The 22,972-nt window shown below is 51.4% G+C and overlaps 1 protein-coding gene across 1 annotated transcript in view; it reads right to left on the bottom strand.

Moving 5' to 3' along the window:
- The window catches only part of LOC118837563 (zinc finger protein 420-like), a 218,041-nt gene that overhangs the window by 166,035 nt on the left and 29,034 nt on the right, over positions 1–22,972 (bottom strand). Inside the window, exons 7-8 of the mRNA XM_036744518.1 lie at positions 14,750–15,852; positions 14,223–14,232 (exon numbers count right to left, since the gene is read on the bottom strand). Of these exons, the coding sequence (XP_036600413.1) occupies positions 14,223–14,232; positions 14,750–15,852 (1,113 nt within the window). The remainder of the gene's footprint in view (positions 1–14,222; positions 14,233–14,749; positions 15,853–22,972) is intronic.

Genomic DNA, 22,972 nt, shown 5'->3' with positions numbered 1-22,972 from the left:
TTTTTCAATGTGTTAAACAAAATACATGGGATTGCAAAGGAGAGTAGTTATGTGGAAACATCGCTGCTGAAGTATTAAACCTAAGACCAAGCTCCTAGCCCCTGACCAGTCGACGACCTTCAAGAGTGCTGCCGACGCTGACCCAGGATCTCCTGGGCCTCAAAGGGCACCAACAGGGGCTGAGGAGAGGGCTAGCTGCCAGTGTCCCCTCTGACCATTGTGGCTGCGGGAGCCGGCGCGTGGCTCAGCCTCCCGATGATTGAGGTCGCTCTCTACGACTACGGCCTGGGGGGGACGGCCCGCTCTGCTCATGTGGGAGTTACCAACGTCAATGACCCGATGCCAAGGGCTCTCCTGGAGCTTCTGCTTGTACACAGCTGTTCGTGATCCCAGTAGCATGGAGTGTACTGCTTTTGTCTCTGGACTGTGCTCGCATACAGGAGGTGCTTAATCAATGCTTGCTGACTCCTGCCGCCAGTGGCACTTCTTGCATTGTCCAGTTCATCCTCCCCTATGCCTAACTTCCTTTGCTTTCCTGAGGGCCCCTCGCCTCTCCCCACCCCACATTCCTCTGCCTCTGCCATCCTCTCCTCTCCCTCTGCCCAGGGTCGCACAGCTAGTACGTGTCTAAGGCTGGATTTGAACTCAGGTCTTTCCGACTCCAGATCTGGCACTGTCTCCACTGCACGATCTCACTGCTCTCCTGATTTCTCATTACTCTGCATCTTTATCCACTTCTCATTCCAACCAACCCACCATTCTTGCTGTTCACATCCACAACATTAACCTCCTGCCTACACGCCTTTGCAAAGGCTGTACCCCATGCCTGGAACAATGGACCTTCTCACCAGTGTCTTCTGGGATCTCTGCTCTGCAAAATGTCCCTAGTTGTTAGGGGGCAGCTAGGGGGCACCATGGTGCACAGAGCACCTGGGCCTGGAGTCAGGAAGACTCATCTTCCTGAGTTCAAATCTCTACCTCGACCCTGCCTAGCTGTGTGACCTTGGGCAAGTCATTCAACCCTCTTTGCCTCAAGTTTCCCCATTTGTAAACTGAGCTGGAGAAGGAGATGGCAAACCAGTACTTGCCAAGAAAACCCCAAAAGGGGTCACAGAGAGTCGGACACAACTAAATGACCACCCCCATTTGTTGGTGTTCCCACCTCCCAAAATTGCTTTGCACATTCTGCATATTTTAAAAAAGAGTTATTTCTGCGCATTCACTCTGCTTTTCCCCAGCAGAAGGAGGGCAAGGACCATTTTGGCCCTGTCCCTGTATCCCCAACTTCTAGACCAACCTGCTCCATGGTGACCACTTCATAAAAACTTCTTGGATTTGAGTGAATTAAAAGTTTCCTTCATTCAAGTTTCTTCTGCCTCTTGTGGTCCCTGTAGGCCAGGGCTCAGAGCATCTCAAGGCCCACCTCCCCAGCTGAGGTCTGCTTTGCCAGCTGGGCCCTGGGCCCTGGGACTGTGGGGAGCAGCCTCCTCTGGCCTGGAGGTGGTTCCCATAAGACCAATTAAAGCAGCTTCTTCTAATGAGCATGGCTGTGGGAAGCCCAGCTGGGCTCTGCCATCCTCAGGCCTTGGGCAGCCGTGGAGGAGGCCACTTTGGACTCTGCCATCCTTCCCAATCTGTAGGCTGCTCTCTCTGTCTCTCTGTCTGTCTCTCTCTGCTGTCTATGTCTCTCTCTCCCCCTCTCCTGTCTCTCTGTCTCTCTGTGTCTCTCTGTCTCTGTGTCTCTCTGTCCTTCCAGCCCCCAGTCCCACCTCCCCTGGACATTTCACAGCACACAACTAAGGGGGACCCACTGGGATGAGGAAGGGATTATGGGGTGATCTTGAAGGCCCTGTCTAGCTCCAAAGCCAAGATACTAAATAGATCATGGGCCCAAACTTGCAGAGCCACACAGGCTTCCCCAGAAAGAGCACAAGAGCTCAGAACAATGGTAGAAGTCGTAGGGTGGCAGATGCCAATCAAAGCCATCCCAAGGAGGGCCTACTGGGCTGACCAGGAAGCAGTGGCCTCTCCCTCACAGGCCAGCACGGAAGACCACTTCCTTGTCAGGCTGGGTTGTAGAAGGGATCCTTGGTGGGACGGACAGGACTGGATGGCTGCCGAGGTCTCTTTCAACTCGGAAATTGATTGGAATTCTCTGGTTCAGAGACAGATCCATAGTCACAAATGAATCTGTCAATAACATCCAAGCAGACCATGCTCCAGATACTGTGCTAGGCACCAGCAATACATAGCCCTGTTCTCAAGGAGCCTACCTTCTTTTGAGGGAAACAAGACACGCATACTTTTATGTACAAAACATATGCAGGATTTTCCTAAAGCTCAGGCCTGACAATGTCACTCCCCTACTCGATAAACTCCTGTGGCTCCCTATTGCCCAGGATCAAACATAGACTCCCTGTTTGGTGCTGAAAGCCCTTCCCAGCCTGGTCCCTTCCTATCTGTCTATGCCTCAGTACATGTTACTCCCCCTCATGTGTCCCATATGTGGGTGTGTTGGTAAATGATGAACAACCAATTCTCTGGAAAAACAAAACATACCAGGACATACTTTTAAGTTTAATCTGCACCATTAATATTTTCTCCATCACTCTCTTAAGCCTAGGCAAGCAGCAAAACGGCAAGTCTAGCCCTGATTTCTGAGGTAACAATCAGCCCTCTGGAGCTTGTTGGAACTGGCTCCTGCACACCTCTGCTGACAGTAGCATCAGACCGGCCTTCTGACCATTTCCCATTTCCATGCCTTTGCATCGGCTGTGCCTCACCCATGGAATGCCCTCCCTCCTCACTTTTGCTTCTTAGAATCTCTAGTTTCCTTTGAGACACACATGGTTTAAGCACCGGCCTCTCTACCAAGTTTCTCCTGAGCCCCAGAGTAGCTAACGTGGTTCCCTCTCAAGTGACCTTCTATCTTGTTTGCTTCTCTGTTTAATATACCTGCTTGTGTACATGGTGTTGCTCCTGATAGAACATACGCTCCTGGTGATAGGAGGGATTGCTTTGTCTTTGTATCACCAGGCTACACAAGGCTTGGTCCACAGTAGCTGTATCATCATCATCATTTTGTTGAACTGAACGAGTTGGGGGTCCTCTCTCCTGGAGCACCTCTTTCACGGGACTCCCGAGAGCACTTGGTGTGTGTGTTTGGGGAGCAGAGTTAGTTATTCAGTCTTGTGGGAGGGCAGGGCATGTGGGGGGAAGTGATGTCATTAGACCCTGGGTAGAAAGGAAGGATGGTGCTATATTGTAGAAACACTTGGACTAGATCTTTGGATGAGGAAGGTGAATCTGGCAACAGTGTGAAGAAGGGATGGCGGGAGGAGAGTGGGGTGGGAGGGACGTATGACTAGGTTGATAGTCTAGGCAGGTGGCCATGTGGACCATGGAGTGGCAGAAGCAGTTTCTTAAGACCCATCCCAAGCAGGTTAGGCTAGTTTTTCTTAAAAAGTAATGGAACTATCTATGGGATTCAACTGAGTCAGGAGACCAGGGCCCAGGTTACTGATAAGCTCTGGATGTCTAAGTTACAAAAACAACTGGGACACTAGGAACTGTGGTTCTTCTTCCCTCAGGTTTCACACAGCAGACCAGCAGCATGACCTAACTAGTCCAGAAAAGCTTCATTTGGCTGGATCAATTGCATCCTCAGTGAGCCTCCCTTGCCTGCTCTGAAGGTCTTCAAGCTGTGGCTGAGTCGACCTCCTTTGGTAGCTGTTGAATGGACTGTGGGTGCCTCATTTCATTCTAATTCTGAACCTGAGGTACTCACATGGCCGGCTCAGCCCTGGGCTAAGATAGATGGTGACAGATAGGGGATGGGAAGGAGGGGAAGGATGCAAAAGATACCACTGAGATGAAATTGATAGAACCCAATAGCTCTCATATTCCAAACTGATTGGATTGGAGCAAGGTTACAGAGTGGGGAGACAGGGTAAGTGATGGCACCACAGACAGAACTGTCCAGTCCAAAGTGGGAGCAGCTGAAGGAGAAGCTGGAGAGGGCTCAGAAGGAGCATGGCACCTGGGATCAGAAGGCCAGTGCTTGAGCCTCTAGAATCCTATCAGAGCAGGATTCACCTTCTCCAAAATTGCCAGGAAGGACCCATCCAGGTTCTACCTTGGAGCCCCCAAAGAAGGGGGATTCTTTGCCTCCTGAGTTGAAGCAGGAAGGCATGTTTTAATTCTGGGATCACAAGAGTTGTAAGAGACTTTGTAAGTCATCCATCCAACCAGCATCTGAAACAGGAATCAAGTGAGCATGCATTTATTAAACGCTTGCTGTGTGCCAGGCACTGTGCAAAGCATAGCATCTACATATCCCTGACGAGTGGTTTTCTGTCCTCTGCACAAAGACCCATATGGACAGGGAACTCGTTACCTTCCAAGGCAGCTCTCTTGTAATGAAGTGTTTAGGAATTGCGGCCCTCAGGATCTAAAAAGATCTGAATTGTCTGGGATGAGGGGTCAAACATTGAGAGCTGGAAGGGATCCCAAAGATGATTAGTTTATGAGATTTGAATTCAGGTCCTGTAACTCTATTCCTAATGGGGATAAATGAAAAGGTCCACAGTTAGGTTCAAATGATCAACTGTACAAATACAGAAAGGGGGAAATGCGATGGGAAAAGAATATTGGGGATTTGGGGTTTAAGTGAACAGCAAGCTCAGTGCAAGTCAACAGTGTGATGTGAAGCCAGAAAAGCTAATGGAGCCTCCAGCTGCCCAAAGAGCACCAGTTGCATCCAGGAGGGGAGGGGTCCCGTTCCCTCTGTCCTTGTGCTCCTATCTGGAGCACTGTGTTCAGGTCTGGGAGGACATGGATGGATGTCCAGAGAAGGGTCTCAAGGTGGGCTGGAGACTAGATGCTGAGGGAACTAGGGGCATTTGTTCTAGAGGAGACTTAGGAGGGACGTGGTGGCTGTCTCCAAGTATTTGAGTCTGCCATGTTGAAGACAGATTGGGCTTCCTCAGATGGCCCCCAGAGAGCAGATGGGGTGTAAAATGAAGGGGGAGGGCCTAATGGAAAGGCTGACCTCACCCCAGAGGCAGGAGCAATGGAGGGAAGCTCCAGGCCATTCAGAGGTTTGCAGGCTCCCCCCGCCACTGACATTCTGTGCCTTATGTCCAAGGTACCATCCCACAGTCTCTTCAGACTCTGACTTCCTAAGTCACTTCCTAACAGATCTGTCTTTCACTCTCTGGTCCATTCCACTCAGAGCACTTCACTGGTCTCAGCCACACCCAGTTTGGGTCCTGTCTCTCCCTACTCTTCAGAAATCTTTGGTCATTCTCTACCAAGAAAAGTCCCAATTGTTACTTGGCACTCAAGAGTTCTGCAATCTAGCAATTCCCCACTTTCCAGTCTTACTGCCCATTCCTGCTCTGCTTACACCTTTTCTCTCCCCACAGGGAAGGAAAATTCTTGGCAAAATACTGGAAATTGAGGGAATGCTCATCAATTGGGGAATGGCTGAACAAACTGTGGCATCTGAATGGAGTGGAATAGTATCGTTCTGCAAGAAATGATGAGCAGGCAGATTTCAGAAAAACCTGGAAAGACTTATATGAACTGATGCAATGTGAAATGAGCAGAACCAGGAGAACATTATACATTGTATCAGCAACATTGCGTGATGATTAACTATGAATGACTTAGCTCTTCTCAGCAACACAATAATCCAAGACAAATACAAAGGACTCATGAAGGAAGATGCTATCCGCATCCAGGTAAAGAACTCATGGACTCTGAATGCAGATTGAAGCATATTTTTTCACTTACTTTACTTTTTTCATTATTTTTTCCTTTTCATCTGTTTCTTCTTTCACAAGTGTGATTAATATGGAAATATGTTTTACATAATTGCACATATATAACCTATATCAAATTGCCTACCATTTTAGGAAGAGGGGAGGAGAGGAAGGGAGGGAGAGAGAGAATTTGGAACTCGAAATCTTGTAAAAATGAGTGCTAAAAATTGTCTTGACCTGCAATTGGGAAAAATAATTTTTTTTATAAGGAAGGACAATTCTATTAAATCAGTATATCCTGTGCCTGCCTCTGTGACCTCCCTGGTCCCTGAGTCTCCACTTGTTGAAATCCTGCCTTGCTTTCAGGTCACAGCTCAATGACACCTCCTCCAAGAAGCCTTCCCTGATCACCAGTCACCACCTCCACCCCAGGTTGAAATGATTTCTCTTTCCCCAGGCTGTACCTAGCACAGGTTTGCTCCTGCTTTGTGCACTTCTGTAAGATGACTTATGGCAAAGTTCTATCGCTATCATAGCCTCCCAGTAGGAAGACTAGAGAGAAGGATGTGTTTTATTTGATTTATCTTTCCCAGGACCAAGGAGAGGGCCCAACACATACTAGAGGTTTAATAAATGTTTGTGTACCTGTTGGTTGGGAAAGGGCTGAACAAGTCTTGGTATACAAATATAACAAACATATAAGAGATAGATTTGATGAAACATAGGAAGATTTAGATGAACTGATGCATATAGTGACTATAATAGAAATGGAGTAACAACTACCACCACCAAATCAAAAGGGAAAGTCCAAGCTTGGCTTGGAAGAGATCTGGGAAGATACTTCTCTCCCTTCTGTGCAGAGGTGAGGGGCTATAGACGTACACCATTGCAAATTCTGTTGGACTTGACCGATGGGTTGGATAATTTTGCTGCTTTCCTTCTCTACCCTCTTCTTTCTTTTTAATTCTTTGTTATAAGGGCTGGCTCTCTCCGTCTGTGGGAGGGATATATTGGGAAATTAAGGTGCTGTAAAAAAGAATGATAAAAATTTAAAAAGAAAACTGTATTAAATTCAGACTCACAGAATATGTGAATTGGAAGGAAACTCTGTGGAGGGATTTGGAGAGTCAGTGGACCTGGGTCCAAATCTTATCTCTTCCACTTACTAGTAGTATGACCTTAGGCAAGTCACTTAACCTGTAAGGGCTTGGTTTCTCCTTTGTAAAAGGAGGGACTTGGATTCTATGGCTTCTAAGATCTAAATCTGTGCTCCATCTGACCAAACCCCTGTATCAAAGGACTTCCCCCTATAACCTACCTGCCTGATGAGCGGTTGTCCAGCCTGTTTGAAGACCACCAAGAAGGGTGAGCCTAACAGCCCCTGAGACAGTCCCTTCCCCTTTGGGCAGCTCTCATTGGGAACAAATTTCTCCTGATGTCAACCTGAATTGATATAAAAAATTTGTTTTGGGGACAGCTAGGTGGCACAGTGAATAGAGCACCAGTCCTGGAGTCAGGAGGACCTGAGTTCAAATTCAGCCTCAGACACTTGACACATATACTAGCTGTGTCACCTTGGGCAAGTCACTTAACCCTGATTGCCCTGCCAAAAAACAAAAAAACAAAACAAAAAAATAAATAAAAATTAGTTTTGAGAAAAAGACAGTGTACTGATTGTCCACAGATACCTAACTGTATGGGAATGCAGCGTGGGGCAACGGGAGCTGTGGGTTTGCTTTCTGTTTCTTCCTAGATGTGTGACCTTAGGCAAGTCACTCCTTTTCCTAAGCTTCATTTTCCTCATTTGTAAGGTGGTGGGGCATCTGCAGACCTGATGCAGTCTAGTGAGACCGTACCTTTTCTCCAAGGATGGGGATGAGTACGTGTGTGATGACATGGAGACTGAGCGATGAATCCAGAGGACTTACCTGGAATGTCCCCCATCAACTCTCAAGACCCTGCTCAAATCCCACTTTCTTCAGTGGCCTCCCCAGTCCCCCCAGCTGCTGCCATCCCCTCTCAGATTGCCACCCCCCTACTCTGTATATATCTTGTCTGTGTGCAGTTTTTTTAAATGTAGTCTCCCATATTAGGAGTACCCTGAGGGCAGGGGCTGTTTTGGCCTTTGTCTTCCAGTGCTAGCTCAGTGCCTGGCACATAGTAGGCTCAATAAATGCTTGCTGACTAACTTGTCCCAACCCACCAGGGCAGCCTCATCTAGTCTCTTTGCTACAGGCATAGTTACAGCAGGGGCCAGTTTCTTTGTTCGCTTCAGAGTATAAAACCCTCTGTGTCCCTGTGTTCGAGAGCTGCAGGGTTGGCAGAGCTGTCCAGACTCTTGGGGGTGGCGGCATGCTGTGCTGTGCTAAGTGTCCCAAATCAGAACCATGGACAGAAACCCAGGGGCCCACTGGCCTTGTTTTATCCTGGCTTATATTCAGTATGATCTGATTGGGGTCTCTTTCTTAAGTCCAGAAATGGGCCCTTAACCACGACCTGCCCCGTAGGGTGGCGGCCAGGGAAACATTTTGTAATCCATTACGTGACAGCTAAATGTGAGTGTAACTAGAAGCAGCAAAGTGTGGGTAGGGGAAAGTCCCGGCCTTGGTGGGAGGTCTGGCTTTGCCATGTCCTAGCTGTGTGACCCTGGCTGAGTCACTTCTCTTTAGGTCTCCCTTTTCTCACTTGCACAATGTGGGATGTGGACTCCATCTCTATGACTCGGTGGCAGGTGGAGTACTTTTCTTCCTTTGCTCTTCACTTTTCTCGGGTCACTGCCCTCTTTGGAAGCTGGTCTCATAAAGCCTAGGAACTCTTTCTCTAAATTTGTTTTGAAATGCACAAAATAAAATACATAGGATTGCAAAAGAGAGCAATTATATTAAAATAAAGCTGTATTATTATTTTTCCTGTACAAATTCACAGATCCCCCCTGAAATCTATCCATACACCTCACATTAAGAACTCCTGGTCTAAAATCCAAAATATGAATTTCCTGGGAAAAAATGAATTCACCATTCAGGGTTTTTTTGTTTTGTTTGCTTTTGGAAGGGAATAAATGTTTATTTCTCAGTCACATAAAAAGATTAGCATGGGCTACCATGGCCAAAGACAACACCACCAGTGGGCCCTCTGTCCTCAGCTAGGCTGGTCCTTAGAGATGACTGGGGGTCTTTTGAGCAGGACTGACCAAGCATACTCTGCTGGCCTAGCACTGGAGAAGCCAGTGCCACTTCTAGGCCACTGGAGAGGGTCTATCCCCAGAGCAGCCATCACTGCTGACCCCATGCCTACTTTTTCCTGCTTTATGAGGATGGCTGGCATGTGAGCACAGGGTATTGTTGATGAAAATACCAGTGTCTTTCTACAGCAGGCCATGTTTTCAGCCACAAAATGGAGTGGAAGGCATAGAAAATGGGAGTCCACCATGCATACTGCTTGTTGATGATGTGACAGCACCGGCTTCCAGAGCACTCAGCAAGGCCTGAAAGGCTCTCTGCTGCTGAGGAGTTTCTCATGTATATTCCAAGATCACACAAGGCTCCTAAATAAATGCAATCACTCAATGAGGCATCGCATGTGAAGGTGTAGGCTGGACTCTTTACCACCCTCATGGGGATGCCCTGGATTATACTATTACCTGAGGTGACACTGAGCTCATTAAATTGAACCCTAGAATGTCATGGGGCCTTCTCAGTGAGAGCCACAGTGACTGTCCCCGTGGCAGGCCTAACAACTGCCACAGGAAAAACCAAGTGGATAAAAATGCCTATTTTTCAGAATGTGCCAGGCAGTTCAATGGTTGGTCCACTGGGCTGGTCCATCAGTACATGTGTGTGGGACCAACGCTGCAGATAGACAATGAGCTGAGCCCAGAACTGAACAGAAGGAAGAGGGTGGGCTGGACTGCATTTGGGAAATGACGGTGCGCTATCAATGAGCTGGGCTGTGGCCCTGACTCAGAGACTCATCTCTTAAACACCATTATTTTCCTGGTGATGTTTGCTGAATGTCTGTGAGGCTTTGAAGAAGCAAAACCACAGGTCTCCCAAAGGATGGAGAGATGTATGGGAGGAGGCTGCAGAATATTCCCAAGGATGACTGATGTACAAGAAGCAGCAGAGATCATAGGAGGGGCCCAGTGCCATGGACGACAGCTGCTTTGGGACTCAGAGGACCTGGGTGTGAATCTGGGATCTGCTACTTCCTGCTGGAGTGACCACAGGTCAGAATTTGCTGGGTCTGTACTTCAAACCCTCCCACATTGGTAGGAAGGACCTGCTGGTGTAGACTTTGAGGACTCAGTGTCTCCTTTATACCACACAGGAGTCTCAGGGGCTTTGGTTGGGGGTTTCTAACACAGACAGGCAGGATGGCAGGCTTGGAGGGACCTCAGAGGCTATCTCGTCCAAGGAGCCTCCCAAAGCGAGAGGCCTGACATATGCCAATGTTTCGGGGGTTGGTGGTTCGTTGCCACAGATGGGAACCCCTCCACATGCTGGCAGCCAGGGCTTCATGGGTTGGAGAGGCCAGCCCTCTGCTGCTGGGCCTACCTTGGCTGAGCCAGTGAGGCAGAGCTTGGACATCAAGCCATCCACTAATGGCTGGATTGGACTGCCCAGACAGCTGCTGTATCCACAGCTGCAAGTCATGGTGTGGGCCACAAGGCCTCCTCTTCCAAAGACCCTGGCCAGGGACATTCTTGTGGGCTTCATCACAGAGGCTGGAGAGCCTTTGGGGATCTGATGCCACCACTACCAGGGCTCCTCAGTACCTGGGAGCTGTGAGGCATCTTGCTACCAAAAATCCTGCTTTTGTTTATTGCATTCAACTAAGCAAACTTTACTTGGGGACCTGCTGCATGAAGGCCCTAGGGCTGAACCCTTAGGGCCCAGAGCTTTTAGTCCAACGGGGGTGGAGTTTAGGGGACACACCCAGAGAATGATCAGCACTGGACCCGGCAGAATGTAAGCTCCCAAGGGTAAGGCTACTTTCACTGTTGTCTTGGCCTCCCCCTCTATCCCTAGTAGTCAGGGCAGTGCTTGGCACAAAACACACTTAAAACATGCTTGCTGCTTACTTGGGTTAAGCTTTGCAGAATCCTGTCATCACCACGATCCTGTGATAGAGGAGGGTTTTCTGGCCAGCTGTATAGCTTGGCAAGATCCTAGTGGGCACCAAGAGGCTGTGGCAGGTCACCAATGAGGGCCTGCAGGCAGGAGATACCCTCCCATGGCAGGTGGTGGAATGGAAGGGGCTTGGATGTGCTTGAAGTCAGGGGACTGGACCCCACTGTTGTGTGACCGACCCTTGGCATGGTGCTACACCTAACTGAGCCTCGGTCTACTCATCTGTCAGGCCCTGATGAGCTCACAGGGCTATATGCATTAATAACAGAATCATCTTCTGCATCCTCAGTGCCCACCAGGCTGTGGTTCCACATTCAGGAAGTCCCATCTCCACTGCCCAAAATGCAGATTTCTTTCCTTCAATAACAAGCAGGCAGCACCTCTTTCCTGGGGGGAAAGAAAAGAAGAAAGGCAGGAAGGAAGAGGAGAGGAGAAGGCAGGTCAGTGACTCACTGAGCACTGCTCACTCCCCTCTGGGGGTCCTCTCCTCTCTGCCTTCCAGGCCATGGGGTGAGCTCGGAGGTGAACTCCAGGAGGGGAGGGGCCCAGCCTCTCTAAGCTCGATCTTGGTGGTGGGCTTCTCTCCCTACTCTCTCCCCCAGGGCTCCCAAGTGTCCAGGCAGGCTTTGAACAGAGCCTTCCTGCAGCCAGGGCCAGGGTCTCTGCACTGCTCCACCCTGCATCTCTCACTTGGGGCTCAGGAAAGTTTTGTGAAGCGAGCAGAGAGGTGAGGAGGTCCACTGGGCTGGCTGCAAAGACCTAAGCCTGGGCTGGAGCCCAGCATCTGTGAGGGCAACCCCTGTAGACATCTGTTCATGACACAGGCTCACCTTTCAGGAAATGGGCTAGGAGAGGCTGCATCCCATCTCCCTTTAGGTTCCAGGCCTTCTGACGCCCTCGGAGGCCACCTAATCCACACAGCCCTCCCTGCAGCAGCTGTCCTCTCTAAAACAGCCACCTCACATGGAGTCCTTGCCTCTACTTGAATAGCTCCGTGACAGGGAGCTCACTACTTAGGCAACTGTTTTCATTGTTAGTTCTAATTGTCAGGAAGTTCTTTGTTAAATCAGATCAAACTTGGCTTCCTTGTCACTTTCCAATGGCCTTAATTTTGTTCTTCGGGGCCAAAGAGGGCAAATCTAGTCTTTATTCCACATGATATCTCTGTAGATACTAGAAAGTAGCAATCAGCCCTCTTGCTACAGGTCTCCTTCAGGCTGAGCCTTCCCTGCTCCTCCAGGGGAAGGATGCGGAGGCTGGGGCAGAAGACTGGGGGACTATCATCTCCCTGACGGCTTCTCTTAGCTCAGCTTCAGATTACATTGGTGCTCTTGGGAGTCATATCACACAATGTAAATTTATATTGACCTGGGTGGTCCACCAAGACCTCCAGATCTTTGTCAGATGACTTGCCTTCCTGTGTCTCCTCCCCATGCCCCACTCTGAGTCTGCATAGTCAATTAAAACAAGCCCATTTGACACTTTTCCCTATTCACTGTCATCTTTTTGGCTCAGCATTCTAGCCTGGAGAGCTTCTTGGGTCCCAGCTCCACCATCCAACACATAAACAGGAAGTATTTGAAAAAGAATTCATCGAGGTTACTAGTAACCAGGTTTCTCCCCACCAAACTTTGGGCTCTTTTTCCTCCTGGGCTTCCAGCACTGGATGCCAGGTGGCAGCGCCCTCATTCTCCCAGTCATCGTCTTTGCAGAAGGATGCTCCCCCAGCCCCACCCTGAGCCAGAGGGCCACAGCTCCCCAGTACTGAGACACATCTTCCCCTTATTACACCTGGGTGAGTGACACCAGGCAGCATGGACTGGTAGGAAGCACGGGGGGACGGGTGGGGGGCAAGAGGCTCTACAGCTGCTATGCAAGTTCAAGACCTGTTTCAGACTTACTAGCTGAGTAACCTCGCTGGGCCTCAGATTCCCCATCAGTAAAATGAAGGTTCTGATTTGGTTTCTCCTCCAGAGCATACTTCTCCTTACAGAAGGCCCTGCTTTGGCTCATGAAGCCTAATTCACTGCCATAACCACAGAATGAACTGAAGCTGGTCCTGCTCTTGAACGATCACATCTCTGCCCTTTCCCTCCGGGTTTCTAGGGGAAAACAGTAGGCTGGCCAGGACTCTTGGGCTCTACTTCTCACTTGGCCAATACCCAGGTGGCCATGGGCTGGGTGCAGGTTGTCAAGGGCCCAAATTTCCCTATGATAAAATGGGGGAGGGATGTCTAGAGACTTAATTATCTCTACGGAACCTTCAGCATGTTCTGCTTCCTCAGACTGAAGCCTCCCCTTGTCAACTTCACTTTGGAGATTTGGTGTTATGGGAAAAGTGCTAGAGCTGTGGGAAAAAGGGAGGAAAGAAGGAAGGGAGGGAAGAAGGAAAGGAGGAAGGAGGGAAGGAAGGGAAGGAAGGAGGGAGGAAAGGAGGAAGAGAGGGAGAGAGGGAGGGAGGGAAGGAGAAAGAGAGGGAGGAAGGAAGGAAGGGATGGAGAGAGGAAGGAAGGTAGGGAGGAAGGGAGAAAAGGAGGAAGAGAGGGAGAGAGGGAGCGAGGGAGGGAGGGAAGGAGAAAGAGAGGAAGGAAGGAAGGAAGGAAGGAAGGAAGAAAGGAAGGAATGGAGCAGAAAGGAAGGAAGGGAGGAAGAGAAGGAGCATTTATTAAATACCTACTGTTTACCAGGCACTGTGCTAAGTACTTCACAAATATTTTCTCATTTGATCCTCACAATGGTCCCGGGAGGTAGGTGCTATTCTTACACCCGTTTTCCAGTTGAGGAAACTGAGGCAGGCCCACAGTCATACAGCCGGCAAGGCTGCTGTATCTGAGGCTGCATTTGAACTCAGGACTTCATGACTTGGGGCCCAGCTCCACGCCCTTCCACACCTAGCTGCCTTTGTGTGGGGGCTGCGGAATGTGGGGCAGATGCAGGATCTGATCCTTTCTTGTTCTGTGACTTGGAGCCAGTTCCGGCCTCTCTGTGCATCGATTTCCTCATCTGAACGACGGGGCTGCACAGAATGCTTCACTGGGCGCCTCACGGCACTGTGTGAACGAGCCCGCATTCCCGGTATGGAGCCGCCATCTGCGCCCAGTCTGCGCAGACTTTCTCTCCTCTGACCCGTACTGGCAGGTGAGTACAGGTGAGTTAGGTGTCAGAGGCATTATCAGGCCCGTTTTGTGGCTGCAGTTCCCGGGGTTACACGGTCCTTTGTCTTTCTGTTCATTTCCTGCTCCCTGGGTCAGAACGGAAGCCCCTCCGGGCCCGAGTCTGATTCATTTTGGTCCTTGTGTCTACGACAGCCTAGCTCAGTGCCTGGCACACAGTAGGTGCTTAACAAATGTTTGTTGAATTGAGTTGAACAGTAAATGTTGGAGGTGGAATTTGAATCCAGGTCTTGATCAGAACGCCAGTTCTCTATTCACTAAGTCATGGGTTTCTCCTGGCTGAAGTCCCTAGCCCAGACCTTTGCTACAGACCTTTGACAAATGGAAAGGAATGAATGGACACTATCGCTGCATTGCAGAGTTATCACGGAATTAACGAGAGAGTAGAAAGGGATCTTGGCCATCCCCTCATCTGAATAAAGCGAGGTACCAAGAAGAGGAGGGACTCACCTGGGATCCCAAAGGCCAGCTTAGTGTTCATCTAGTTAAAGTCTCTTGTTGGGCAGATGAAGGGACTGGGGCATGAGGCAGCTGACTGATCTGACCAAGAACACCACGTGGGCAGCAGACGGGCACCTGAAGTCTCTTGGCTCTTGCTCAGCTCACAGCTCTTCTGGCTCTATGATATCGCTAGGCTTTCTCTCCAGAATGGGTCCTCTGGTGCCGAATGAGGGTAGAGAACTGGCTGAAGGCCTTCCCACACTCACTGCATTCATAGGGTTTTTCTCCAGTGTGGATGATTTGATGTTGAGTAAGGGTTGAGCGGAGACGGAAGGCCTTCCCACACTCTTTACATTTATAGGGCTTCTCTCCAGTGTGGATTCTCTGGTGCTGAGTAAGATAGGTGCTCCGGCTGAAGGCCTTCCCACATTCATTACACTTATAGGGCTTCTCTCCAGTGTGAATGAATTGGTGTTCAATGAGGGTAGAGCTATGGCTGAAGGCCTTCCCACACTCAGTGCATTCATAGGGTTTCTCTCTGGTGTGAGTCCTTTGGTGGCGGGTGAGATGGGCGCTCCGGCTGAAGGCTTCTCCACACATATTACATTCATAGGGCTTCTCCCCGGTGTGGATTATCTGATGCTGAATGAGGGTGGAACTATGACTGAAGGCCTTCCCACACTCACTGCACTCGTAGGGCCTTTCTCTGGTGTGAGTCCTTTGGTGGCGAGTGAGGTGGGCGCTTCGGCTGAAGGCTTCCCCACAAATGCTGCACTCATAAGGCTTCTCTCCTGTATGAATGATTTGGTGTTGTGCGATAGCCGATCGGTGGCTGAAAGTTTTCCCACACTGCCCACATTCATAGGGCTTCTCCCCAATGTGAATTTTCTGATGTTGACTAAGGTACGTGCTCCTGCTGAAGGCTTTCCCACACTCAATACACTCATAAGGTTTCTCTCCCGTATGAATGATCTGATGTTGGGCAATGGCCGATCGGTGGCTGAAGGTTTTCCCACACTGCCCACATTCAAAGGGCTTCTCCCTGATGTGAACTCTCTGATGCTGGGCAAGGTATGTGCTCCGGCTGAAAGCTTTCCCACAAGCACCACATTCATAGGGCTTCTCTCCAACATGAATTCGCTGGTGTTCTGTCAGATAGGCACTCCGGCTGAAGGCTTTGCCACAATCTTTACACTTGTAAGGTTTCTCTCCGGTGTGGGTTATCTGGTGCTGGATAAGGGATGAGCTATGACTGAAGAGTTTCCCACATTCACTACACTCATAGGGTCTGTTTCCTGTATGGATTCTCTGGTGTCGAATAAGGTTGGAGTGGTGACCGAAGGCCTTCCCACACTCAGTGCACTCATAGAGTTTCTCTCCAGCATGGATTACCTGATGTTTAATCAGGTCTGAAAGCTGCCTAAAGCTTTTTGCACATGTTTCACACTGATAGGGTCTCTCTCCTGTAGGGTGTGTCTTGAGAGGTGCACCAAGGTCTGAGCTCAGATTTAAACTCCTTCCACATTCGTTGTATTGTTGACCTTTCTTCTCCTTAGGGGCTTTTGTTCCATTGATTGTTAATTGTCTGAAGCCTTTTCCGTTCCAGGAAGCAGATTCCTCATGAGTTTGAACCAATGGGTCTCCCTTCTGACTCTCCAATGTGGTGCGGATGTCCCCACACTTGGGGTCCCAGAGGACATGCCTTGCTGGCCTTTCCAAGATGACTTCCTGGGATTTGTCTTCAGAAGAGTTGGCCTTTGGAGAAGATGCATTTGCCTCCATATTAGTCTTCTGGGCTGGACAAGAATGAAAAGAGAAACGTCACAAAAATAATCTCTTGGCCAAGAAAACAAAAATAGGGGAATGGAGAAACAAGTAGGGTAGAAAGGGTAATGGGTTAACGAGCCAGCTCTGCCACTAACGATCTATGGATGATCTCTCGGGGCCTTGACTTGTTTCTCTGCAAAAGGGGCAGGTGGACTGAATGATCTCTGAAGTCCCTGCCAGCCTCATCTTCTCCGGCTCTTTGCATGATTAGAAAGATAGTGCTTATGGGAAGAGATGAGCTTTGAGTGCTGCATTGAAAGAGGGCCTCAGGAAGGTGGGGAGAGAAGGAGAAGCCCATCATAGATGGTCCCCAGAGGAGATGGCCGGAAGAGACCTTCGGGGTCATTCAGCCCAGCCCCGACTTTACCCAGAGGCAGGCCAAGCACAAAGGGCTGACCATGAGGGTCACCAAGCAGTGTCTATGGGAAGAGATGAGCTTTGGGAGGTGCATTCAAAGAGGGCCTCAGGAAGGTGGGGAGAGAAGGAGAAGCCCATCATAGAGGCTTCCCAGGGGAGATGGCTGGAAGGGTCCTTCGGGGTCATTCAGCCTAGCCCTAGATGGAGGCTGAGGATACAGAAGGCTGACCACGATGGTTACCAAGCAGTGTCTCTGTCACTTGGGCACAGGACTTTATGGATTGAGCCAATGAAGGCCCGTCAGTTGTCACGAACCTGTCCTGACTCAGTCACTAGCTATACCCTCTTCTCAACTTTAAGATGGGTCTTTGCAAAGTAGTGCCTGGCTCTCAGGGAGGTGCCGACTCAAATTCTGCCTTACACTTTTACAGCTTCCTACACGCTTTGCACATCTCCAAATATCTCAGGCTACTCCCCTAAATGCAATATGGGCTCCAGTCAAACTGGGAGACTTGTCAGTGCCAGTATATACCCCATGTCCTCTGCCTTCACACCTTTACTTTACGTGCTTCCTCTACCTGGAATCCCTTCCTTTGGTGTAATGGAAGGATGCCCTACTCAGTGACAGGAGGGACCTGGGTTCAAATCCTGCCTCAGACACTTACTAGATATGTGACCTTGGCCAAGTCACTTCCTTCTTTCCTTTCACCAGGAGACGGGTTCAAATCCGTTAGCTCTATGACTTGGAAGAAGTTTCTTCCTTCTCTATGAACAAAGGAAGAAGGGCCTTGGATGCAAATTACTGAGCACCTGAGAACCTAGACAAACTTTTTCCACTTGAGACCCCTTCAGCGCTTTTTAAACCATGGGTTGAGACCCCATGGGGTTGTGACCCACAGTTTAAGAAGCGCTGGAAATGTATCAGAACTGGGAGGGAGCCTAGCCTACGGAACCCCAACCATCAGAGCTCACTAAGGGGAGCTGAGAACACGGAATGTTGGGGGTGGAAGGGACCTTAGGACATAGAGCCCAGAACAGCAGGGCAGAGAAGCCCTCAGGCACAGGACGCAGATGCTGGGCCAGGGAAGGACCTCAAAATAGAGCCCATCAGAGATAGAGGGCTCCATGGAGCACAGGACGTTAGACCTGGAAAAGCCCCATCAACAGAAGCCACGTGCCAAGGCTAGATGTGTCCCTGGGGAAGGAGAGGGCACAAGCAGTCACTGAGGGCCTATCACAGGCCAGGTGCCATGCTGGGCACAACCCTGGGAGGCAGGTGCAATTGTTATCCTGATTTTACAGATGAGGAAACTGAGGCAAACAGATGGAATGTGCCCCGGGTGAGCCAGCCAGTGTCTGAGGCCAGATTTGCTTCCAGGTCTTCCTGACTCCAGGCCTGGGGCTCTGTGGTGCTCCCAGTGGCTTTGGCTTGAAGCCAACAGGCCAGGTGCTGGAGCCCCAAGGGCACTTCCGAGTGTGGGCAGATGAGCATCTAGAGGGGCTTGGGAGGGAGTGGGGGAGCTGCCTGCCTGCTTGCTGCTAGGATGGTGTAGACAAGATCCCTGATCTATCCTGGCTGGGATGAGTCTGAACACTGTCAACCATCCTGCTTTCCAGGGACAGTTCTAGAGCCTAGTTCTAGGCTCTGGGGCCAAGCAGAATGCGCTGGGTGCTTCCCCCCACCCCCAAGCATGTCCCTTGGACGCCATGCAGCTGAAGGCAGCCTCCCTTTCCCCCTAAGATCTTGGCTCCTCAATAGCATGACCTGGAGGCCCTCCACCATCTAGGTGGCCTCTATCTAGCCACTGACCTCTCACCTGGGTCCCTCCTAGAACAGGGAGCCTAGAGCTGAGCTTCCTCATCCTCTGGGCAGGGCCCAGAACAGCAGGATCCTCCCCTCCCCAACCCCAGACACCACTGCCCTCTTTATGGGGCCTAATGGCCCTTCTCACTGCCCTATCCCCTGGCTCAAGTCAAAAGCTGCATTCAAAGCCCAGGTGTTTTTCATATGAAGAGCCACCACTGCCAGGCCTCTCCTATTTAGTACTGGCGAAGCGGATTTTTGAGCCCAACTATAAGATTCACACACATCTCTGAAATGGCAGGGGAACAGGTTTGGTCCACTGATCTAGCCTGCCATCCTGATTCTATCATCTCGAGTGCAGTGCCCTGCTTTGTGTCACCGGCAAATCTTCAAACAGGGCGTCCTTGGTCCTTGGGCCCCTCCACAGGAGAAAGACCAATGTCTGCTCTTTGGGCTGGGCACTCAATGGGGTCTGAATCTGGGGAACTGTACTGCTCTCTAGACTGTACATGTCTATAGTGGATGGAGTGAGAGACCTTGGTGGGAGCCTTGCCCTGACCTCCTGTCAGCCCCTGGTCCCAGGAAGAAAGGAGAGGTCAGTCTGGTGTGAACAGCTCAGAGGAAGCCACACCTGCTCATCCTGATCACAGCTTCCTTTTCTCAAAGGTCACAAATCACCCCTCTAATAACACTGCAGAAATTCCCCCGGAATCAAAGTCAGGCCCCACTGGCCTGGAGGTGGTAGACGGCAAATGCCCCTTCCCTTTTGGAGGGGTGTCTTGGGTCCTGTGGGACCTTCCCTTTCCAAGCTTTCCAGCTCTTACTGTCAGAGGCTTAGCTCCCATCCAAGAGAATCAGCAACCAGGGCCTAGTGAACCCAACCATCTGGGAGAGGCCACAGGCTGCCCTTCAGGCCTGGAGCCTCTTTGGAAATGGGGGACAGGGAGAGATGAGGTGCTCCCTAGAGTCCTCAACCCTCCCGGCCAATGATTCTAACCCAATTGAGTAGATTCAACAAGTGTTCGTTAAGCTCTAGTTCCATGGAGAGCTCTGTGGCATGAGATGGGTCACAGCCCACTGGCTAGGCAGGATTACTGGAGGTGCCTGCAGTGTCCACAGACCTAGAGAATGCCAGGCTGAGATGGTGCGTGGCGGGCATCCCATGTACTGCTTCACCCCTTGGCAGGGTCGTGGAAGCTGCTACCTTCTGAGGCAGTGTGCTCCACAGCGGGAAGGCTCCACAGGAAGGAAGTCTGTGCCCTGGGATGGCCCCCACCCACTGCTCTGGGCTCTGCCCTCGGGGGCTAAACCAAAGACCGACACCCCAAGGCACTGACCCCCTCACCCCTGCATCTTCTCTCGGCTCAGATCCCTAGGACCCTCAGGCTGCACACGCACCACCTGGTTCCTGATCCCTCCCCATCATGGGGACCATTCTCTGGCACTCCAGCTGGGTAAAGTCTCTTCTAAAAGGCAGCCCCTGTTTCTCTCTGTGTCAGAGGCTTCAGGGGCAAAATGAAGAGGGAAGAAAGGCCAGGCTGGGGAGGGGAAGGGGGGCACTTGGCTCCTAACCAGGCTGAAGCAGTCACTAATGGGGTGATGCCAGATGTGGCTGAGCCTGCCCTGGAGACTGGCCTCCTAAAAGAGGAGGTGGGATAGGTGAGGTACATTCTGGGATTTCCCAGCTCTCTCCATCCAGGGATCTCCAAGCACCTCCCAGGTCTCCCTCTATCCTGGGATCTCTAAGTACCTCCCAGCTTTTAGTCCATCTTGGGATCTCTAAGCACCTCCCAGCTCTGTCTCCATCCAGAGATCTCTAAGCACCTCCCAGCTTTCTCTCCTCCCAGGGATCTCTAAGCACCTCCTAGCTCTCTCTCCATCCTGGGATCTCTTTGTACCTCCTACCTCTCCTCCCAGGGATCTCTAAACTTTTAGTCCATCTTGGGATCTCTAAGCACCTCCCAGCTCTCTCTCTTCCCAGGGATCTCTAAGCACCTCCCAGCTCTCTCTCCATCCTGGGATCTCCAAGCACCTCCTAGCTCTCTCTCCATCCTGGGATCTCTCTCTTCCCAGGAATCTCTAAACTTTTAGTCCATCTTGGGATCTCTAAGCACCTCCCAGCTCTCCCTCCATCCTGGGATCCCCAAGCACCTCTCAGCTCTCTCTTCTCCCAGGGATTTCCAAGCACCTCCCAGCTCTCTCTCTTCCCAGGGATCTCTAAGCACCTCCCAGCTCTCCCTCCATCCAGGGATCTCTGAGCACCTCCCAGCTCTGTCTCCTCCCAGGGATTTCCAAGCACCTCCCAGCTCTCCCTCCATCCAGGGATCTCTAAGCACGTCCCAGCTCTGTCTCCTCCCAGGGATCTTTAAGCACCTCCCAGTTCTCTCTCCATCCTGGGATCTCCAAGCACCTCCCAGGTCTCCATCCTGGGATTTCCAGGGTGAGGCGCTCAGGGTCTGCTCACCTGCTCTTGGCCCCGGGTCCGAAGCGGTCGGTCAGGCCGCTGACCTCGCAGGGTGACCCTGGACGCGTCTCTAACACTCTCTGGGACTCAGTTTCCCAGACTGTCAAACGGGCCGGGGTAGGGCTGCCTGGGGTAGATCCCAGTGATCTCTAAGCGCCCTCTCTGCAGGGGGCGATCTTATAAGGGGGAGGGGCTGAGAGGGGCTCGCCGAGGGAGGTGGCTCCTTTGGTGACGTTACCCGACCACTCCCTCTCTTCCCCCCCCCCCCCAAGACCACGTCACCTCCTGATTGGTGGATTTCTGCGCGGGGACGTGGTGGCAGCAGATCCTCCTCTGTGATTGGTGCTTCTTCGTGTCCAGAGGCGCAGCCTCCGAGCGCGAAGAGCAGGCCGAATTGCCATTGCGCTTGCGCCTTGGGCCCACTCCCCGCCCCCCCTCCCCCCCCCCGGGAAGCGCTTGCGCACCGCGAGCCTCAGGACTCAAGCGCTCGGCGTCTCCTTCTCCTGGGCAACCGTGGCAAGGCTGGGACCAGTCCGTCTCCATGACAACTTCCCTCACCCACCACGCATCTCTGCCCAGTTCTGATCTTGGGCCTTCCAGAGGTGTCTCCATGGCAACCACTGGGGACGCGCTGGCTGCAGCCAATGAGAAGCTGGAGCAGCCGGCCGCGCCCCGCCTCCCAGACCCCACGTGGAGGCGCCTCCCCAAACCCCACTCCCCCTTCTGGGCCTCAGTTTTCCTGTGTACCAAACGAGGGCATGAACTCGGCGATCTCCGAGCTTCCTCCCTGGGTCTACAATAAGAGGCTGGGCTGGGGGACTCCGTGTTGCCTTTGTGTGCCTCCCCTGGGAAGGCCGGGCATCGGGCAGTGCGTGAGTCTGGGGCCTGTGCCTGGAACTTAGTGTGCGCTGCGGGGTCTTAGGGGAATAGGACCAGAGAGTCTGGCCTGGTGGGTCAGCCTTGACCTCCACTTTCTCACTTGGGCCTCTGAACGGCCCTGCGGACCCACCCAGAGGACCTGCCGGTGGGAGCATCAAGCCCCTGCGTGTCATTGTGCACATCCCAGGGCACCTAGTACCACACACAGCAGGCACTTAATAAATGTCTGCTGTACTGGGGGAGGGGTGAAACGGGCCAGGGGAAGGGGTAGAGCTGGACAGGAGGACTGAGAAGGATGGTGGGGAGGGGGAGAAGAAGGAGGAGGAGGGGCAGCAGCAGCAGCGTGGCTCTTGGGAAGGCACAAGGCTCTTCTCCCAGACAGCAAAGGGACCCCTCTCCAGCACAGGCATTTCCCTGGGGTTGCTGTGTGGCCGTGACCCCCATCCCTGGAGGAGGGATGAGCATCACACAGGACAGAGGAGAGGATGCAGTGTCACCCAGGGAAGGCCGAAGCTGGGAAGGTCACTGAGGAAGACCCCTCAGAGCCTGCTTCAGCTGCTTCCACCGCCATTGAACAGCCAGTTTGGTGGGGGGGGGGTAGCCCATACTTAAAATCCCATATGTTTTAGAGACAGCCCCAAGCAGCCCCTAGAAGTTTTCTCATAGAACTGAACCAGGGTAATGAAAAGTTTTATTTATTGAAACAAAGAGCCAGAGTAGGATCATGAACAGGAAGGGGAACTATCTCAGGTTTCCATCTACATCACAAAGTCAACCTCTAAATACCATTTGTGACCGTGTAAACTTTGTATGGTTTGATGCTGCCTGCTTGATGATGGGCCAAAGGACTTCAGGCAGCCCTCGAAGACATCCTCCATGTTTTTCTCAGGCTGCCCAAAATCCTTTGGTGGGCCACAGGTTGCGCAGGCCTGGGCCGAGGGGCCTGAATGCTGACACTGGGGAGAAGGCTTCTAGCTTTTGATGGGATGAACCCTTGACCTGCTGCAGGGCCCTGAGTCATTCTCCTGCCTCGGATAGTCTGTGGTCTTGATAAACTTCCAGGACCCAAGCTTCACCTAAGCTCGTGTTCGAAGGCACCTCCCAATTCTGACATCTGACATTCCACCTCTACT

Source organism: Trichosurus vulpecula, chromosome 2 (genome assembly GCF_011100635.1).
Source record: "Trichosurus vulpecula isolate mTriVul1 chromosome 2, mTriVul1.pri, whole genome shotgun sequence".
Lineage (NCBI taxonomy): Eukaryota > Metazoa > Chordata > Mammalia > Diprotodontia > Phalangeridae > Trichosurus > Trichosurus vulpecula.
The sequence above is the reverse complement of the archived record's forward strand: the minus strand, read 5'-3'. Positions and strand labels throughout refer to the sequence as shown.